Below are 19,916 nucleotides of genomic sequence, written 5' to 3'. Positions count from 1 at the left end.
TTGAGGGGGGGGGGGAGAAGAGAGGGTTAGAGAGTTGGTAACTTTGGAAGTCTCCAGTGACACCCAAACCCACTCGACGATTCGAGGCTGGCGGAAACCCGCCTTCGAAGCCAACTTCACAGAAGAACGGCTTCCGAAGAGAACGCACAGCTTTGTCCCCGGTATTTTGTTTGTTGATTAAGACGCAGGCACTGTCGTGGGGAAAGTCAATGACGTTGTCAAAATTTCCAGCCTGGACCTTGTTGGTGGTGAAAGGAGAAGGTCTGTTTGACTTTGGCGTCAGGCACTTCAGCAGAGCGGAGTGGAGCGGCTTGGCTGGTCCTCAGCCCCTCTCAGCCCGCGTCCCACAGGTGTGAGGGCTGCCCGAACTGGATGACTGACTGTCGGTCCTGGCTGATCAGTTGATCTTCGTGCCCCAGGTCGAAGCCGATTCCCAGCAGTTCCTGCAGGACCAGCACAGGGTCGAAGGAATCCGACAGGATCTGAGTCTCGTTAGCGAAGGGTGGCTGCTGTACGGCCGGTAACGGCAACGGTAACGGCATCTGTACGGGGTTTGGGGAGAGCTGCAGGTCCTGGCTGGCCAGCAGCTGGAGCCGTGATTCCTCGTGCTTCTTTTTCACCTCGTTGTGCATTTTCTTCAGCTCGTCCATCACTCTCTTCACGCAGCTCTCGGGGATCTTTATACCTGCAGATTAACAATGACATTAATGATAACAAGGACAATATTCCTGGCGTTTGATACGGCGCCTGATCACGTCTCAAAGCACTTCGCAGGATACACGGTAAAGTGTAGTGACAGTGTATTTTGTGGGCGAAACGTGGCAGCCAATTGGTGCACAGCAGCGTCTGTCCCCACAAACAGTCGTGGATTGAAGTCACCAGATTATTTTTTTTTGTTTGAAGGAATTATTACACCCGGAAAAGCGATCTTCCAATCAACTAACAACCGGTTCCTACTGACTGCTGAACTGGTAAACAGGGGCGTGTGTGGAGTAAAGTAAGGATTTGACTACAGTTTTGCCTTGTAAATGGTGAAAGCAATGACACGGAACTCACCGACTTGCTTCTTTTGGTGTTTGGTTTTCAGCCGCACAATCTGTAAGTGACTGGAACTCGTGACGTCAGACATGATGTTTCCCACCTTGTTCCAAACCCGCAGCAGCGCCCCGCACAGCATGTAGTAATGGCGGATCCGCATTCCCTGACAGCAGTCCTTGCCTTGCTGCACTAACTTGCACTTGCCGGTCCTGAGGGTGAACAGGGAGAGGACGCAGGGAAATAATCGCATCAGCCTCAGCACTGACTTGCACATGCGAATGATCAAAAGGTTCCCCATTTCCTGGGATGCAATCAGGATCGAGAGGAAAGAACTTAGCAGGAAACAGTGGGCAGGTTAGAGCTTTTTACCTTGGATAAGGCGGGGGGAATAGAGGGATGTGGGAGAGGGGAATAGAGCGGTGTAGGAGAGGGAAATAAAGGAGTGTAGAAGAGGGGAAACAGGGACTCTAGCCTCAGTGCTGCGTTATTATAATCTTGTTCGAGAGAGGGAAGTGCGCACGATGGAAGTTAAAGCAACAGAGCAAACCCCTTACCATGAGGCGTGACTGCATTTCTGGAGGGAGAACTTGTACAGTCTTTCCCAGTACAATTTAGCCTCATCTGGTTCAACCTAAGATAGAAAAAATATATATTTATTAAATTATTGCACCGATCCTGACAAGAGTCAAAGTAATCCGCACTCTCCTAACTTTGCCCGAACCGCTTCAAAACGCTTCACAGGATATACTGTAAAGTGTAGTGACTGTGTATTTTGTGGGCGAAACACGGCAGTCAGTTTACCCACAACAACGTCCCACAAACAGCCACGGAGTGAGTGACCGATTTTACCTGGGGGATTGTTGACTGGGACACCAGGAGAGAGAGAAAGAGAGAGAAACTCCCTTCTCTTTTTGAATAGTGTCACAGGATCTTCAATGTCCACCTGGACAGGTTTAAGGTCTCAACCGAAGGACAGACATAGAGTGACTCTCTCTATATAGAGTGAAGAAACACTTCCTGGTGTCTGTCCTGAAATTGCTAATTTCCAGCCCGTGAATCCTGCTCACGTCAATATAAATTAAACAATTTAATTAAATTAAATAAATTAATTATACTGTTCCTGCTGCCTTGCCATGTTAGATGAATTTCAATGTGGAGAATTGCAAGGTAATGCATTTTGGTAGAAAGAATGAATGGAGGCAATATAGGCTGGAAATACAATCTTAAGGGGGTGAAAGAACAGAGAGACCTGGGGGGGGGCAGGTAAATGAATCCTTGAAGGTGGCAGGACAGGGAGATAAAGCTGTAAAAAGGGCATATGGGATACTAGGGGCACAGAGTACAAGAGTCAGGAGGTTATGATTAACCGATATAAAACACTGGTTAGGCCTCAGTTAGAATACTGCTCGGTTTTCACGCAGCGAGTTGTTTGAATCTGGAACGCATCGCCTGAAAGGGCGGTCGAGGCCGATTAAAAACGTGGTGGACGGGTATTTGAGGAGGACGGGTTTGCAGGTTATGGGGAAAGGGCTGGGGAGTGGGATTGACACTACATTGCTCTATTCAAAGAGCCGGCACAGACTCGATGGGCCGAATGGCCTCTTTTTGTGCTGTATGATTCTATGATTCTATGATAGAGGGTTTACTGCCTCAAACCCGTTCAAGGAATTGTAACTAACAGCGTGAAAGGACCCTGTCCTTAACTCTCACTCACCTTCTTGTATTTCTTCTTCAAGTTATCCAGGCTTTCGGGCTGTATCTGTTTCCCGATGTTTGGTTTGTACAAAACAAAATGCTTTGCTGTATGCTGCTCTGCCAGAAGTGGGTACGGTTCAGTCCCTCTCAGCTGCGGAAAGAGGAACAGGCAGACAGCAGGATTTTATTATAACCAAATGCTGTGATTAGACTTGAGTCCCCTCGCCCTGCCTAGCTGGGGACAAGCTGTTAGCAATATTATTTTATGTTATAATAATAATCTTTCCACTTGATATAGAGCCTCATCACATTGTCAAGGCATCTCAGTGTGCTCTGATATTAAGTGTAGTGCCTGTTTATTTGCAATTGGAGTAATATTGGGTCTGCGGAACTAATGCTGAAAATGTCCATCATTGTTTGGGTTGGAGTTTGGAATCTAATGGCAGGTTCTTTTGAAACCTCAATTAGGTTTTATTTCTTCCTTTGTTCCGAGAGTCCAGGGTTGACTGTAATTACTCGTGTGTGTGAGTTTGAGTGAGTGAGTGTGTGAGTGTGTGAGTGCGTGTGTGTGAGTGCGTGTGTGTGAGTGAGTGAGTGTGAGTGAGTGAGTGTGTGACCGTCCGTGAGACCTGATACTAACCCTGTACGAAAGGTAGAAACCATCGAAAGTCCCCGTCAACGCTTGTGACTTCTGATAAGCTTCTTCCCAGGTCAGACCCCTGTCCACACTGATCTGCAGAGAACAAACAAGACCTCCGTCACCTCTGCTATTTATACAATTTCTCCCGTTTCCCTGTGAATGTGCCCGTGTGCAGAGCGACACACAGCGAGGCAGGGAGGGATATAAAGACCGGGGTTTACCTTGTACAGAACCACTTGTCCATCCTGAGGGTGACCCGGGGTCAGGAAAACCTCCTGACTCTCCTCGTAGATCTCCTCGACTCCCGGAGCTAAATCTGGGGAAATGGGAAGAGCCACAGATTGGTGAGGGTTGGCACGGCGCCGGCCTTTGACATCCTGTTAAAGCGATTCTGTTAAGATGGAAACCAGCCCAGCGGGAGTATAGATAGCAGGAGCACAATCCACCCGCTGAGAGGTGTGCGCGGAGGAAGGAAACTTGCCTGAGGTTTCGTCCTGACCCGCCTGGGAATCGAACCCAGGTCCTCTCGCTTGTGAGGCGAGAGTGGGCTAAGCACTACACCACAGGACTCCATCCCTCTGAGCCCTCTCTGGGTACCAGGGACCGCTACAGGTCGAGCGAGAGATTAGAGAGAGAGAGGTGGGGAGCTGGTGGTGTTACCGACGACGACACTTTAGCTCTGACCTACCCAGGATCCCCATGTCGTATTTTCCATCCTTTTTGTCCTTGTCGATGAGATAATCGAAGGTGTCAGTGAAATATTGAAAAAGTGCATTTTGCTTGTGAACCTCCAGACCCAGGATCCGATTGAGGAATTTGGTGATGCTGCAGTCTGAGACACAAACACACAACTCCCGTCAGGATCATTGCCGGTACTTTAGCATTTGTTAAATAACTGTGATGCTTATGTTAACACGGTCATTACTGTACGGTAATTCAGTAAAGTTTGTACACACACATATATATATATAAATTCTTACCCTTCTCTACATTTATACATCCATAACGGTTCTCTTTGCAAAACACCCCGACAGCTGTCAGCCCCTTCTTCATGTCTGTAACATACACACGTGTAGGATTTCATAAGATTTCCTTCCCACACCCACACCCCCCAAACGGTTTAAACATTTCCATTTTGTCTCAGAGATACAGACAGAAATCCCTCCTTTGATAATGTTTTCAAAAGCAGACTTTCTTTTTTACATTGAAACAAAGCGTCGGAAACTTAATATGTGCCTTTAGTCGGCAGGTTAAGTATAATAATAATAATCCTTGCATTTAATATGGAGTCTTCGAGACGTTTCAAAGCGTTTCACAGAATATGCTGTAAACTATAGTGACTGTATACTTTGCGGTCGAACAGTGCAGCCAACTGCGCACAGCAGCGTCCCACAAACAGTCGTGGAGTCGAACCCAGGTTCTCTCGCTTGTGAGGCGAGTGCTCCAGCCACTAAGCTACAGGACTCCAAGTGTAAATCACCATCAGACTACACAGTCACTGCGCCTTATAGCAAATTCTGTGAAGCACTTGGAGATGTGACACGAAAGGCGCTGTATCAAGTGCTCGGATTATTATTATTATTATTATTATTGTCAGGTCACAGTTTTATGGCAATGAACCCACTTCTTACCTGCAAAGAAATCGATGGGCCCCCCAAGGTAATCTGAGGGAGGCAGTACTCTGTTTTCGATCTGCCCCAGGATGGTTTTGATGACTTTATCCAGTGCTCTGCTTCCGTACTGGGAACGGAGGGTAAAACTCACTCAGACACAAGCTCGTCACAAACACGGCGCTCGAAACAGCTTTACACATCCCATCCGATCACACACACACACATATTAACATAACTATTAACACAGTATATAAATGAGCTAATACTGGGAGCAAACGGGTGGTGAATGAGGAGTAAACAGGGCGTAGCTATGGAGTAAACGAGGAGTAAGCACCGGGGTAAAATAGGGGGAAAATCCGGGAACTATTTTTGACTATTCTGCGGCTGAGCCGGAAAGCGACCGATTCCCAACTCCCCGTGACCTGCTGTTCTCTAACGGACCACAAGGAGGTGCATGAGAGCAACTTGGAACTCTCTCTGTCGCGCTCTCTCTTACTCTTTCCCTCTCTCTATCTCTCTCTCTCGCTCTTTCTCTCGCTCTATCTCTCTCTCTCTCTCTGTATCTCTCTCTCGCGCTCTCTCTCACTATTTCTAATAATACCCGAATGCACAGCTCACTCCGAGAGCCAGCAGAGAAGTGGTGGGTTGAGAATGGCCTCCTCCTGTGGTGGAAAGCTCCATGACGCCCAGTGAAATGTCTGACACACATTTACACAGAATACACCAGTGCTAACGGGGTGGGAGGGGGAGTGGGCTCCTGCTTTGCCCCCCCCACCCAACACCAACACCAACACACACGGTGGTCCACAATGCAGTGAAGGGCATAGTGACTCCCGTCTCAGTGGCTCTGCTCTGTCCTACCTTGTTGTCAAAGTTGAACTTGCTCAGGTCTCGGGATTCTGTGGCTCTCCTGTCACCGTGGGTCAGTGCCCCCTGTCAGCAACAGCAAAGTCTCAGCATTAGTCTGTGTGTCTGTGGGACTGAACCATTCATCGCAGTTTCCTAGTAAATCTGTTTGCCATCCATCCTTATTGAATCTTTATTCCCGCCCCCCCTCCAGTTACTTACAGGGCTGGAGTTGCCTCCGCACCCGGCTACTCGCTCCCGGTAACTATTACTCGTTCCTCTTTTCAAAAATATCCATCCAGGAATTGATGGGAATCCGCTGGGGCTGGGACGGTGGTTTGAGGCAGAGAATCCCACATTCCCACCTCGCTGTGTGAGGAATACTTTTAGCCTCTACTGAACAGCTTGGCCTCAGCCCCAACCCTCCAGAATTCCACCCCCCGAATCCCTCTGCTTTGCCGCCTCCTTCGCCCGTCTCAAGACCTCCCACTTTGGCCACCCTCCTACCCCCACCCACCGCCTACCCTCCCCGCCTCTTGATCCCCGCCCCCAGCTCGACTGCAAACCCTTAACTGTCCAGTGCCTTGAGCTATCCTCCCCCGTGAAGGCGATGTGTAAATGTATTTTGCTGTTGTTTACTGTTAATTCTTCAACAAAATACGCAGCTGCTCCATTTTACAGTCTATCCTGTGAAGCCCTTTGAGACGCCTCGAAGACGTGATAAGGCTCTGTATCAAATGCCAGGATTATTATTCTATGTCGTTAGGGAGTTCTTGTTGCTCCGCACTAAAGTGGGTGACATTACCAGGCTCTCCAGCCGCTTGGCCACTATGGAAGCAAAGCGTCTTTCACCAGCGAGTTCAGAGATGAGGAAGATGTACTCCGGAGCCGACACTTGGTTTGACCTGTGAGTGCGGCCTGAAATGACAATAAGCGTTAGATAATGGAAGAAATACAGTGCAATCCCACAGTCAGTCAAACAGCACACACACACCCGAATGGCTGAACAGTTACCACTTCTTGCAAAATACAGGGAGAGAGCAGAGGAATGGGGTTAGAGTAGAGAGCTCCAGTGGGGGAGTGAGCCCCAGCACAGACACCATGGGGGGAGAGAGCAGGGAATGGGGTTAGAGTAGAGAGCTCCAGTGGGGGAGTGAGCCCCAGCACAGACACGATGGGGAGAGAGAGCAGGGAATGGGGTTAGAGTAGAGAGCTCCAGTGGGGGAGCGAGCCCCAGCACAGACACGATGGGGAGAGAGAGCAGGGAATGGGGTTAGAGTAGAGAGCTCCAGTGGGGGAGCGAGCCCCAGCACAGACACGATGGGGAGAGAGAGCAGGGGGATGGAGCCGTTAGCTCCAGTAGGAGAACGAGTACCAGCACAAGACACAAAGATTAAACGTTCAGCGATTGTCGGAGCCTCTCCGGTGACTGACCAAACTGCTGGATGGCGCGGTCAGCACTCCAGGGCAGCTCCAGGGTCATGTGCACTCTCCTCCGCTGGTTCTTTATCCTCCTGTCGGCCTGAAGTGAAATCCCTGAACTCGCTGCTTCAGAGATAATGGCCACAAACTGGACAAATCACACAAACACCTGTGCGTTAGCGAGAATCAATCCAATATATATATTATATATACAGTCTCCGCCCCACAAACATATACCCAGACCAGGCGGGCGGGAGGGTGTGTCCGGAAACTGAACAATAATAATAATCCATGCATTTGATAAAGAGCGAGAGAGAGAGGGGGGGAGGGAGGGAGGGAGGGAGAAACTCCCCTTTTTGATCAGCGCTACGGTAACCAACTCACCTTCTCCCCGTTCATGAATCGCTCCTTTTCCTTCAAGTTCACGTGGTCGATGGAAAGGTTCTGCTCCGCTCGAGACTCGTAACAAACCGAGCCGTCGGCTTTGCGAACCACTCGGCCCTTCCTCCCCGTCATCTGCGGAAACGCCGAAGGATAATGAGATAATAATAATAATAGTAGTAATAATCCTTGTATTTATCACGTCTTGGAGAATGTTTCAAAGCGCTGCGTGTCAAATCTCTGACACTCCAGCATCCTCGGGAACGTCCTCCAGAAGTGTAAAGGAACTTTACAAATGTAATTTGTTGTTGTTCACAGACTATACTGTAAAGTCAATTAACTGTGTATTTTGTGGGCGAAGCGGGGCAGCCAATTGCGCCCGGTTGCGTCCCCCACAAACAGTCGTGGATTGAATGACCAAATTATTATTACTTATCTATTGAAGCAATCCACTAATTGACTAACAAACAGGTTCCTACTTACTGCTGGTAAACAGAGGTGTGTGCGCGGAGTAAGGAAAGTTGCCTAAGGTTTCGCCCTTCCCGGGAAATGATCCCGGGTCCTCTCGCTCGCGAGGCGAGCGCTCTAACCACTAAACTCCAGGACTCCGCAACCAAGGCAATGCGAGGTACGCCAGCCTCCTAACGTTACCTCAGCCACGTGCTCAGGGCCACCAAACAAGTCAATCAGTTCGTCCAGTGTGTTGAGAGGTAGATCTTTTCCCAGGACAGCCACCTTGGCTAGCAGCTCCAGCTTGACTTTCTCCACATATTCTAGTGTTGCTGTGTGGGGAGGACAGCTCGGATTAATCATCCGCACCAGAGGAAAGAAGGCGCCATAAACCGTCGACATTTATACAGCGCCTCCCGAGTGGAAAAGGGAGGGTATTGATTTGGGCAGCTGGGGGCGGGCGTCTGACACACCCAGCAACGTGTGGTGCTGAACAGCGTCCGGAATCACACAGCGTTCTGTGCATGCCCACCTACACACGGAAATTCCCGTGTCAGACGTGTTGAGCCTATTCCTTGTGGAAGCCCCAGGCTATGTGGTGTGGCAATCTCCCACACACCTCGCTTCCCCACACTGTATTCCTTGGGGATACCAGAGATGAGTGACTTTGTTTATGTGGAGAGAATAGAGAGTGGGATTGTTCTGGGATTTAATTCACGTGTTCAAATTTATGAGTGATTCTGATAGAAGGAGATAGGGAGAAACTGTTTCCTCTGGTGTGTGGCTGGGTCGGTAACCGGAGGACAGATTTAAGATAATTGGCAAAAGAACCAGAGGGGAGACGAGGAGACATGCTGTTACCCAGAGAGTTGTTACAGTCTGGAATGTACGGCCTCAAAGGCCGATGGAAGCAGATTCAACAGTGGGTTTCGAAAGGGAATTGGATAGGGACTGAAAAAGGAAAAAATGTGCAGGACTGTGGGGTAAGGTACGAGTGGGGGAGTGGGGCAGTTGGGGTAAGAGTGGGGGAGGGGGACTGTTGGTAGCTCTTTCAAAGAGCCGGCAGAGGCAGAGGCAGAGGCACAATGGGCTAAATGTCCTCCTTCTGACACAACCCTGGGTGAAGGCCGCTGTATAAATGCAAACTTGTTGTTGTTGTTGTTACCTTTCTCCGCGGACTGAAATCCGTTGATGGGAGGATCCAGGGCGATGACATCGTTGTCCTCGGATATCTCCATGGCGGAGGCGGGGGAGGAGTTGGGATCGCTGTCAGTCTCCAGGTCGGAATCGCAGCTGCTGTCGTCGCTGCTCTTAATCAAGCAAACGTCGCCAATGTTCCGGAAATGCTTCTGCGGCCGTCCTCGCTGTTTCCCTGCCGTGGGCGCGGATTATTTGGGGGACAAAAAATCAAAGGAAACGTTGATGAACGAAGCAGAAAAGAAAACGCTTAAGGAATCGCATAAATTTAGGAAAACAATACTTTCTTTGAAACCCCCTCCACCCCACCCCACAACTCTCTCCTCCCACCCCCCAAAATAAAGCTACACGGAATCTCTCTCCAAAATGTTCCATTATTACAAACCAAACGTTTACCAATGTAACCAGAGGTTATCTCCCCTACAGTCTACACCGCCCACAACTATTTTAATGCAAATACCTTGGTCTTGTTGTGAAGCTATGTTGGGGTGGGGGTGGGGGTGGGGAGAGAGGGGGCTGCAATGTTTCAAGGCTATTACACAACTGAATTATAAAGACCTGGTTGAGTTTAGGGAACCATAAGGTGTAGAAACAAACACAGCGCAGTGAACATGAAAAGGCTTGACTTGTTATTCAGCACAAACAGTGGCGGGTTCTGCCCGGTGTTGTTAGTCTGTGGTGATCTGCTTGTGTCTGTGGTCTCGCTGTTATCTCCTGCCAGAATCTTGCTGAGAGGAAAGGAAGGTGCTTTGTCTAACTGGCTGCACGGAAGCTCGAAGTCAGCCACACTGATTGTCAAATACACCCAGTGGGGGCTCCCTCCCACAGGAACCCCGCAACCTGGCTTCAGGGTCCTCCCGCGACAGACACCTGCCCTGTTACCCGATCACACAGCCACCTTGACCACGACTGGCGTTGTGCAGAGACTCAATGATTGGTGCTTCGGGGGCTTGATGACTGAGCGGACTGTGTGCTGTAGCAGAGGGACGGACGACTGTGAGTGTGTGGGTGGGTGGGTGGGTGAGTGAGTGAGTGTAATATAAACTCTGTCCACGTATCAGTCAAGAATTCAGAAATGCCATTAAGTTGCTCAGTTAGTGTCAATAACAGTCGTTAATCTTACGTTTTCTCTTCATTCCTGCTCCTTTCTCTTTCTTTCTCTTTGTTGAAGGAAAGTGCTTCTGAATTAGTGACTGAAAGACTCCTCTGTAAGTGGAACGTAAAGACTTAATGAAGCCGCAGAGACGTTTAAATTCCTCACAGCACATTACTCCTGAACATCAACTGATTGTAATTTATTACTAAAACAATAACATTTATGTAGTGGCTCTCGCGCACAGGCGGCTTGTTAATACAGCCTACAGAAGCTGCATATTCTACGTCATTCCTACTTCCACAAGTCTTTAGAAGACAGAGCCCACTGTATGCTTAGTACGTATTACTTGCCTCTGCCCCGACTCCCTGACCTAACAAGCGTCTATCCACCTGAGCCTGGAAAATTGGGAGTTGAGGTACAGATCAGCCATGATCTAATAGAACGGTGGAACAGGCTCGGGGACCTCGTTCCATTCCCCGTTCAGCAAGCCAACTCTGAACCACCCAGTTCTCTCTCGAATCTTAAAGGCCCTCGACGGAAAGGTCGGGGCTAATTGTGTGTCTGTGACAAAGTTCAAAGCTATTTATGTTCATGGGTGATGCAAATGTCAAGACTATTTACATGTTCGTATGTGATAACCGTGACTACACGTCGAACACATGCCCACTGGAGGTCGAGTGACTAATCTGACTGAAACTATAAACGTGTCGCGACTGTGTGTGGATTCATTACAAAGTTATCATGTCAGGATTTCACACATTCTACAGCGAGAAAGCAGTGACGTAAGTCACCGCGTTAAAAGGCTCCATCCTGCATGGAAAAGGTAATCGTGCTCTGGGAATCCGTTACCGTTTACTGTTATTGTTGCAGCACCTCCCTCTCTCTCGCCCCCCACCCCAGCCGGCTCGGGGTCAGACTCCGCCACTGTCAAGCGCCCCCAGGACGCTACCCCGCCTGCAAGTTGTTGTTGTTGCTGGCTGTTGCTCTATACTCACTCAGCGGCAGAAACGAAGCAGTTCAAGTGCCCGTCGTTCTCGTCAAGGACTTCTCGTGTGCGAGCTTCGCCTGTGGACTGGAGGCCAATCACAACACACTGCGGGAGAGAGAGAGAGAGAGGGAGAGAGCTGTCCTGATTAAATAGTCCGTCATTCCCTCCCCTCCCCTCCCTTCCCTCCTGAGTCCTCCGCCCTCCACCCCCAGCCATCATTCCAAACAGCAGCAGATATTCCAGTGTCTGTCTTGTTAGAAGGTGCGATGTTCATATTATACTGAGAGACAGGAACCTCTCCCACTGTTTCCCCTCACTTTCTCTCCCCATAATCACAGCTCCTGACTGGACTATTACAAGGTTTAGTCTGGACGGTCTGTCCAGGTGTCTTACTCACTTAGTATGAGTATTCCACATACACAATACAGTCAATCAATCCACTCTTACAGTGTGTCCTGTGAAGCGCTTTGAGACATTGACGAGGTGATAAGGCGCTGGGTTAAATGCAAGGATTATTAATATTATTATTTGATGCCGGGGACGAGGCAGGTCAGCTCCCAGCTCCCAGTGTACGGCAGGACAACATCCAGGAGTGAGGGAGAGAAGGGGGGGGGGAGAGGGGAGGGCAAAGAGGAGAGGCGAGGGGGGGAGGAGAGGAGGGGCGAGGGGAGGGAGAATGGGGAGAGACACAGAATTAGCTGCTTGTCTGTCCTATTAATAGCTTCCGCCTGTCGGCATATCGTGGAGCAGCAGCTGTAAGGTCCTGGCATGGATCACTGCAGCTCTCACTGTTGGGAGCAAGCCGGGCAGGCAGGGCAGAGAAACACACAGAGAGGCAAGCAGGCAGACAGATAGACAGGCAGGCAAACAGGCAGGGCAGGCGGGTGTAAGGGGAGGGAGGCGGGCAGGCAGGAGGGCAGGCAGGCGGGCGGGTGTAAGGGGAGGCAGGCAGGCGGGCGGGTGTAAGGGGAGGGAGGCGGGCAGGCAGGCGGGCAAGCAGGCGGGTGGGTGTAAGGGGAGGGAGGCAGGCAGGCGGGCAGGCAGGCGGGTGGGTGTAAGGGGAGGGAGGCAGGCAGGCGGGCAGGCAGGCGGGTGGGTGTAAGGGGAGGGAGGCGGGCAGGCAGGCGGGCAGGCAGGCGGGTGGGTGTAAGGGGAGGGAGGCAGGCAGGCGGGCAGGCACGCGGGTGGGTGTAAGGGGAGGGAGGCGGGCAGGCAGGCAGGCGGGCAGGCGGGCGGGTGGGTGTAAGGGGAGGGAGGGAGGCAGGCAGGCGGGCAGGCAGGCGGACGGGTGGGTGTAAGGGGAGGGAGGCAGGCAGGCAGGCGGGCGGGTGGGTGTAAGGGGAGGGAGGGAGGCAGGCGGGCGGGTGGGTGTAAGGGGAGGGAGGGAGGCAGGCGGGCGGGTGGGTGTAAGGGGAGGGAGGCGGGCAGATCGGATAACGTGTGATGTAGAAAATAATGGGGAAGGGGGGAAGAGAAGAAAAGAAACACATTGAAGAGCGCAGGTCACTGCTGCTCTCATTCATCTGTTATCAAGACCTTTCACCCACACCACCACCACACCCCCTCCCCCACTGCTAATTAGGGGCTGAATTGCATATCTACGTTAATGCGTAGGTTGGAGGACAGTCAGGGGTGGGGGCGAGGGGTGGGGGTGTAAATGCTATTTATACCATTCTCAGTCATCAGATTGATATCTGCTTTGATAACGCAAACCATAGCCAACAGCCCAGAGACTCGCATCACAGTGTGCAGCCCATCACAAGATCACACACCACACACACACCATCACACGCACACACACACGCCACACACACACACCACCACACACAAGCCAGATACACACACAGACACACCACATACACAGACACACCACCACACGCGCACACACACACATACACACCATATACACACACACACCACCACACGCACACACACGCCACACACACACAGACACACCACATACACACCACATACGCACACACACCACCACACGCACATGCACACACATACACCACCCCCCACACACCAGCCCCCACACACACCAACCAAACACACACACACACACATACACACATACCACACAAATACACACTACACACACACAGACGTTAAAATACTGATACAACTCAGCATGACCGAAGTAAGCTCTAATAATAATCCTTGCATTTAATATAGTGCCTCATCACATCATTGAAATGTCTCAAAGCGTTTCACAGAATATACTGTAAAGTGAATTGCGCACAACTGTGTCCCACAAACAGTCGTGGATTCAGTGACCAAATTATTATTTTTTTAAGGAAAGGGGTGTGTGAGAGAGAGAGAGAGAGAGAGAGAGAGACTGGGACAGATTTTAATGAGATATTAATTGTGGAGCAACAGAAAGACTGTCGGGAAACCAAGGCCTGATTTGCAAACAATGTTGGGATGGTTTTACTTAAACTCAATTACAGGCCTTGGACTGACACGCAAGATGCAAATATTGTGGCTGGCGAGTGGCCAACCTGTGAGATCCCATCATGGGAGCTGGGCAGTTACTGAGGCAGACAATTCCCTACGCTGTAACCGCGAGTCAGCAGAACCAGCACGTCCCAACAGCTGGCCCAAAGCTCAGCCTCCACACACACACACCCAGACACACACTGACTGGCTCAGTCAATGATACACGCTCGGCGACAGTCAAGAGGAAGCATATGCGCCTTTTGTCTGAGATGTGCCCGACAGCTCGCCTCGCTCTGGGTGGCTCTCCCAACGTGCGAACCCACACACCGTGAGCCACACCAGCGCAAGCGAGCCCAACCCGTCCTCTCGCTGACCAATAATAATAACAACAATAATCCCTGATGTGACCCGGCGCCTTATCACGTTTTCGAGACGTCTCAAAGCGCTTCACAGGATACACTGCAAAGTGAATTGACTGTGTACTTTGTGGGCGCAACACAGAAGCCAACTGCGCACAGCAGCGTCCCCACAAACAGTCGTGGATTGAGTGACCGCATTATTATTAGCAGATTGTTACCCCCAGAAAAGCCATCCGCCAATCGACTAACAACTGGGTTTCTACTTACTGCCGGTAAACAGAGGTGTGTGTGTGTCTCTCACTGTGTGTGTGTGTGTCTCTCACTGTGTGTGTGTGTGTGTCTCTCACTGTGTGTGCGTGTGTGTCTCTCACTGTGTGTGTGTGTGTCTCTCACTGTGTGTGCGTGTGTGTGTCTCACTGTGTGTGCGTGTGTCTCTCACTGTGTGTGCGTGTGTCTCTCACTGTGTGTGCGTGTGTCTCTCACTGTGTGTGCGTGTGTGTGTCTCACTGTGTGTGCATGTGTGTCTCTCACTGTGTGTGTGTGTCTCTCACTGTGTGTGTGTCTCACTGTGTGTGCGTGTGTGTCTCTCACTGTGTGTGTGATTGTATCTCTCACTGTGTGTGTGTGTGTGTGTCTCTCACTGTGTGTGTGCCTCTCACTGTGTGTGATTGTGTCTCTCACTGTGTGTGTGTGTGTCTCTCACTGTGTGTGTGTCTCTCACTGTGTGTGTGTGTCTCTCACTGTGTGTGCGTGTGTCTCTCACTGTATGTGTGTCTCTCACTGTGTGTGTGATTGTGTCTCTCACTGTGTGTGTGTGTGTGTCTCTCACTGTGTGTGTATCTCTCACTGTGTGTGTGATTGTGTCTCTCACTGTGTGTGTGTGTGTGTCTCTCACTGTGTGTGTATCTCTCACTGTGTGTGTGATTGTGTCTCTCACTGTGTGTGTGTGTGTGTGTGTCTCTCACTGTGTGTGTGTGTCTCTCACTGTGTGTGTGTGTCTCTCACTGTGTGTGTGTGTGTCTCTCACTGTGTGTGCGTGTGTGTCTCTCACTGTATGTGTGTCTCTCACTGTGTGTGTGTGGAGTAAGGAAAGTTGCCTTAGGTTTCACCCTGACCTGACCTGCCCGGGTCCTCTCGCCTGCGAGGCGAGGGCTCTAACCACTGAGCTGCAGGACTCCACAATAATCATTAAGAGAAAGGCAGTGTTGTTGGTCAGGCTGGCAGGTAGAAAGCGGCCTCTCACCTTGCCTTTGCGCAGCTCCTGTCTGACGATCTCCACTAAACGTCTAATTTTGGCAGCGATACACAGGTACTTGAAGAAGCGTTGATGCGCCGACCAGAACTGCCCCCAGAGGGACTTCCTGGACTCCAAGCCGATCAGATCTGCCGTGCGCTGGAACAGATTCATCGCCTCGGCCCACTGGGGAGACAAGCACACGCTCAGGGTCACTTTAACAAAATCTGCTGGAAAAAAACGTTACTAAAACCGTCACTTTCGCTGGCAAACTCTTCACGTCAGAAACCTCTCGCACTCAGTCAATCGCCTCTCGTTCCCTCATGTGTGACTGATCAATGCAGTTCCAATATATAGTTCACGTGCTGGCTGAATACTCAAGGGAGAAAGGAGTAGAGGGGTGAGGAAGAGAGGGGGTTGGGAGAGAGGATGTGGGAGGGAGAGGCTGTGGGAGGGAGAGGCTGTGGGAGGGAGAGGGTGTGTGGGAGGGAGAGGGTGTGGGAGGGAGAGGATGTGGGAGGGAGACGATGTGTAGGAGGGAGACGATGTGTGGGAGGGAGAGGGTGTGGGAGGGAGACGATGTGTGGGAGGGAGACGATGTGTGGGAGGGAGAGGGTGTGGGAGGGAGAGGGTGTGGGAGGGCTGCAGACCAGTGTGGTGTATAAACATGGACTAGTTGGGCCGAGGTGTTTGCTGTGACGCTGTGTGTGATGTGAGCCCAGGTCCGACTGGACGTGCTGTACGGGGGGAGGGGGGGAATTGGGGAAGTTGATCAAGAGGAGGTCGACGGGAGATGTGAGAGCCTTGTCTCGGGACTGGGCTGAGCGCTGGTGATCGGAAGCAGAATTGTCAACCTGGGGCGGTGGTGGGGGACACGTGAATAACAACGCTAAAGGCGTCGCACGGCGCAGGGCTGTTGGGTTTTTTCTCTCTCCAAACCAGCAGCGACGGTTACTGCACTGCTGCCCGTTCTTACCAGCAGCGCTGCGCTGTTATACACCAGTTTGAATCCATCGTCGAGGGGTATTTCTTCTATTCGGAACGTCACCCCGGAGAAGCTCAGCTGCCGCGCAATGTACATGCCGCTCACTTTCATATCCATGGCAACGATCTCCATGGCTCCCACCCCACTGAAACCCAGGAAACACACCATCATCACCATCATCATCATCATCATCACAAAAATAATAATCCTTGCCTTTGACGCAGCGCCTTACCACGCCAGTGAGATACGTCTCAGAGCGCTTCACAGGATACGCTTTAAAGTAAACTGCGTATTTTTGTGGGTGAAACGTGGCAGCACAGTTGCGCCCGGCGTCGGATTGAGCGGAGGGTCCAATTTTATCCGGAGGGAGGGGTGTCGGCCAGGACACAGGGAGAGAGAGAGAGAGAGAGAGAGACAAACTCCCTTCTCTTTTCAAATGGTGCCATGAGATCTCTGGGACCTCAAACGCGCCGGTGTTTGAACGCCGTGCGGTTAAGGCGGAAATCGGGACTCACCGCTTCTCAATGGCGTGAAGGAAATCCTCAAATTGTCGAAAGGGTGTTCCTTCCCCCCAGATCCCCAGCCGGCACATGTAGGCCATGTTCTTTGGTTCCGAGGCGCCTGCACAAAATAATGAACAGGAACGATGACTGACGCTGTCTTTTCGAGACGCCTTCGAAGCCCTTCACGGAACGCGCCGCAAAGTGGAACCGGCTGTGCATTTCGTGGGCGAAACGCGGCAGCCGACTGCGCTTTCCTCTCAATAGAGGACACCCCCCCCCGCGCCCCCCCCCAAAGCAGGTCGCGCGAGCCGCTCGTCTCCGGGGCCTACCTGTGGCACTTGCGTACACGACGCGAGCAGATTGCAGCCTGTTCTGCAGCTCCAGCACGGCCTGGCCGGTTTTGGTGGACTTGGCGCTGCCGTTCACACAGACGTTTTTCGCTTTGTGGCATTCGTCAAACACGATCTGAGCGGTGAAAACGGTCAAGGAATACCCAGCGCTCCAGAGCTGCCTCACTGCCCCGTCCTGAGTACAACGTTAACAATCCTGCCCTTTGGCACCGCGCCTGATCACAGCATCGCGACGTCCCGCGGAGTGTCCCGTGAAGCGGAGCGACTGCGTGCTTTGCGGGCGAAACGCGGCAGCCAACTGGGACTGAGCAACTGTATAGTTATTGTTTTAGCGAGGCAGGACCAGAGAGCTGCCGGCTGGGGACAGGGGTGGGGTGGGGTGGTGGTGAGGGTGGGTGGGGTGTGTGCGGGTGGGGGGGGGGGGGTGGAATCTGCCCCTGAGATGCCGTTTTACTGAGCAGCGGCCACCTTTTTGCTCCGTCTCTGATGTCACTGTCGTGGCCGCGAGAGCCCGCTTTGCGGCGTGAAAAGGATACGACGCCGTCAAAGTTCTCCCCGCACCAGTCCAGGATCTGCTGTAGCCGGGTTCGGTGCTGCCCGCCCGCCTGGCTCTCCCCAATCAGTGCTGAGTAGGTGGCGAACAACACCCCCTCGCAGGCCGTGGTGTCACCGTACTTTATCTGGTGAAAGCAGAGGGGCCGAGAAACGAGGCCCACTGATTAGGGGGCGACTGCAAACCACCTGCGCCTACACAGCGCCCCTCAGGCAGGGTAGCCTCCCCCACCCCGAGGCGACCACAGAAACATTCCGGACAGTAACACACCGGCTCTGACCTCCTCTCTGTTCAACTCGGACGCTTCCCACTGAGCGGAACGTCCAAGGGACAGGAGGAGGCCATTCAGCCCCTCGAGCCTGTTCCGACATTCCGTGAGATCGTGGCTTGATCCCCCCCCCACCCCCCAAAACGCATCCCGATCAAGCTGGCCTGGAGCGCCTCCCAGTGCCTGGGTGGAGGAACGCAAGGGATGGACGGACTGGACTGTCTATCTGCCCCTTCGCAGGGTAGGTCACACCAGGGCAGAACCAAGGCGTAGAGTATTACACCGAAGACTCGCAGTGCAGTGGAGCCCGTTTGCTCCATCAATGCCACGTTTTACGGCAAACCAGGGATTACTCCATTATCATAGACTTTCCCCAGAATTCTCCCGTATCACCCTCCCCTTCCCCCCAAAACACACACACACACACATAACACGAGTGAGACTTTGAGTCAGTTCTAACCCTCACTGTAACATTACTCTAACTCTCTCTGTACCTTGTTGAGGGCGTGCACTGGGATATCTGCAGCGTTGATATCTCTGAGATCCCGTTCAGTGTCGTATTTCAGGTCGTTGGAGACGCTAAACCTATCAAATAAATATGTAATAAAATCAACATTATTATCAATAACAATAATAATCCCTGTATTTGATACAGCGCCTTATCAGGTCCTCGAGACGTCTCAAAGCGCTTCATACACTGTAAAGCGAATTGACTGTATATTTTGTGGCTGAAAATAATCCTAATCCTTGCATCTTATCACATCTGAAATTGCTTCACAGGATTTCCTGTAGAGTGCAGCGATAGTGCATTTTTAGTATAGACCAAAGTCATTTAAGCATTGTCCTTATTTCTCTGCCTTTCACCTGAACACTTGGGTTAATTAGTTCCAGTAACTTTTCATTTTGTCCATTAATTTAGATGGTGAAACACCTCGAGAACCCGAGTGCTGATTAGCAGATTTCAAGAAAATGTCTGGATGCTGACATCGCAACTACTCCTAAACAGTGCTGTGACCTTTGTGGTCAGTACTCTTCTTGTTAAACCTTTAAGACGAGGTAAACACAAAAGTCACTGGGAACGCTCAGCGGGTCAGGCAGCACCTATTGAGAGGAAAGTGAGTCAACGTTTCAGGTGGATGACCTTTCGTCAGAACTGAAAGGTTAACCCACTTTCCATTCTCCCTAGATGTTGCCTGACCCGCTGGGTGTTCCCAGACACTTCTGCTTTTATTTCAGATTTCCAACATCTGCAGGATTTTGCCTTTTATTAAAGACAACAACCACCGCCATCTGTACCAGTGTAACTGCTCGCTGTTTTGTCACCAAAACGCCACATGGAATGTACTCCTCGCCCCTCCCTTCCTTACCTTAAAGTCGCGCTTAAACACCTTCCTCTTGGACCCGCGCCTACGGTCCTCCTCCCCACCGGCTCCCCAGGCTGTCAGCGTGTGGGCCAGGGTTATTTCCCACTTACCACAAGGACTTTCTCCTGCCCCGTCTGTAATTTTCTAATATGATGCCCGCCACTGTACGTCCCTTTCCCACCCCGGCCCCGTCACCGATCAGGAAGCCAGCCCGGTGGTTATTTTCCAGCAGGATTTCATGTTGCTAGAAACGGAGATGGCAAAGACAAACATGATGTGAGATTACATTATAATAAAAATAATAATAATCCTTGCATTTGATATAAAGCACCGGTTTTGAGACGTCTCAAAGCGCTTCACAGGATACGCTGTAAAGTGAATTGACCGTATATTTTGTGGGTGAAACGCAGCAGCCAATTGCACACAGCAGCGTCCCCACAAACAGTCGTGGATTGGGCGACCACATTATTACTTTATATTTTTAAAGGGATTATT

At 51.2% G+C, this 19,916-nt stretch overlaps 1 protein-coding gene across 2 annotated transcripts in view; it reads right to left on the bottom strand.

The window, feature by feature from the left end:
- LOC103189928 (strawberry notch homolog 2) overlaps nucleotides 1-19,916 on the bottom strand; it is a 38,701-nt gene continuing 18,785 nt past the window's right edge. For both annotated transcript variants that reach the window (XM_042342719.1, XM_007910493.2), the window contains exons 6-29: nucleotides 19,532-19,665; nucleotides 18,552-18,642; nucleotides 17,773-17,916; nucleotides 17,216-17,351; nucleotides 16,899-17,004; nucleotides 16,375-16,528; nucleotides 15,408-15,584; nucleotides 11,374-11,471; nucleotides 10,406-10,488; nucleotides 9,251-9,457; nucleotides 8,287-8,417; nucleotides 7,639-7,770; nucleotides 7,267-7,402; nucleotides 6,638-6,750; nucleotides 5,848-5,919; nucleotides 5,005-5,113; nucleotides 4,354-4,428; nucleotides 4,062-4,205; nucleotides 3,595-3,689; nucleotides 3,374-3,466; nucleotides 2,753-2,884; nucleotides 1,593-1,669; nucleotides 1,057-1,247; nucleotides 1-685 (exon numbers count right to left, since the gene is read on the bottom strand). In XM_042342719.1, coding sequence (XP_042198653.1) covers nucleotides 333-685; nucleotides 1,057-1,247; nucleotides 1,593-1,669; nucleotides 2,753-2,884; nucleotides 3,374-3,466; nucleotides 3,595-3,689; nucleotides 4,062-4,205; nucleotides 4,354-4,428; nucleotides 5,005-5,113; nucleotides 5,848-5,919; nucleotides 6,638-6,750; nucleotides 7,267-7,402; nucleotides 7,639-7,770; nucleotides 8,287-8,417; nucleotides 9,251-9,457; nucleotides 10,406-10,488; nucleotides 11,374-11,471; nucleotides 15,408-15,584; nucleotides 16,375-16,528; nucleotides 16,899-17,004; nucleotides 17,216-17,351; nucleotides 17,773-17,916; nucleotides 18,552-18,642; nucleotides 19,532-19,665 — 3,183 coding nt within the window. In that variant the 3' untranslated portion in view covers nucleotides 1-332. The remainder of the gene's footprint in view (nucleotides 686-1,056; nucleotides 1,248-1,592; nucleotides 1,670-2,752; nucleotides 2,885-3,373; nucleotides 3,467-3,594; nucleotides 3,690-4,061; nucleotides 4,206-4,353; nucleotides 4,429-5,004; nucleotides 5,114-5,847; nucleotides 5,920-6,637; nucleotides 6,751-7,266; nucleotides 7,403-7,638; nucleotides 7,771-8,286; nucleotides 8,418-9,250; nucleotides 9,458-10,405; nucleotides 10,489-11,373; nucleotides 11,472-15,407; nucleotides 15,585-16,374; nucleotides 16,529-16,898; nucleotides 17,005-17,215; nucleotides 17,352-17,772; nucleotides 17,917-18,551; nucleotides 18,643-19,531; nucleotides 19,666-19,916) is intronic.

This window comes from Callorhinchus milii, unplaced genomic scaffold (genome assembly GCF_018977255.1).
Source record: "Callorhinchus milii isolate IMCB2004 unplaced genomic scaffold, IMCB_Cmil_1.0 Scaffold21, whole genome shotgun sequence".
In the NCBI taxonomy this organism is placed as follows: Eukaryota; Metazoa; Chordata; class Chondrichthyes; order Chimaeriformes; family Callorhinchidae; genus Callorhinchus; species Callorhinchus milii.
The sequence above is the reverse complement of the archived record's forward strand: the minus strand, read 5'-3'. Positions and strand labels throughout refer to the sequence as shown.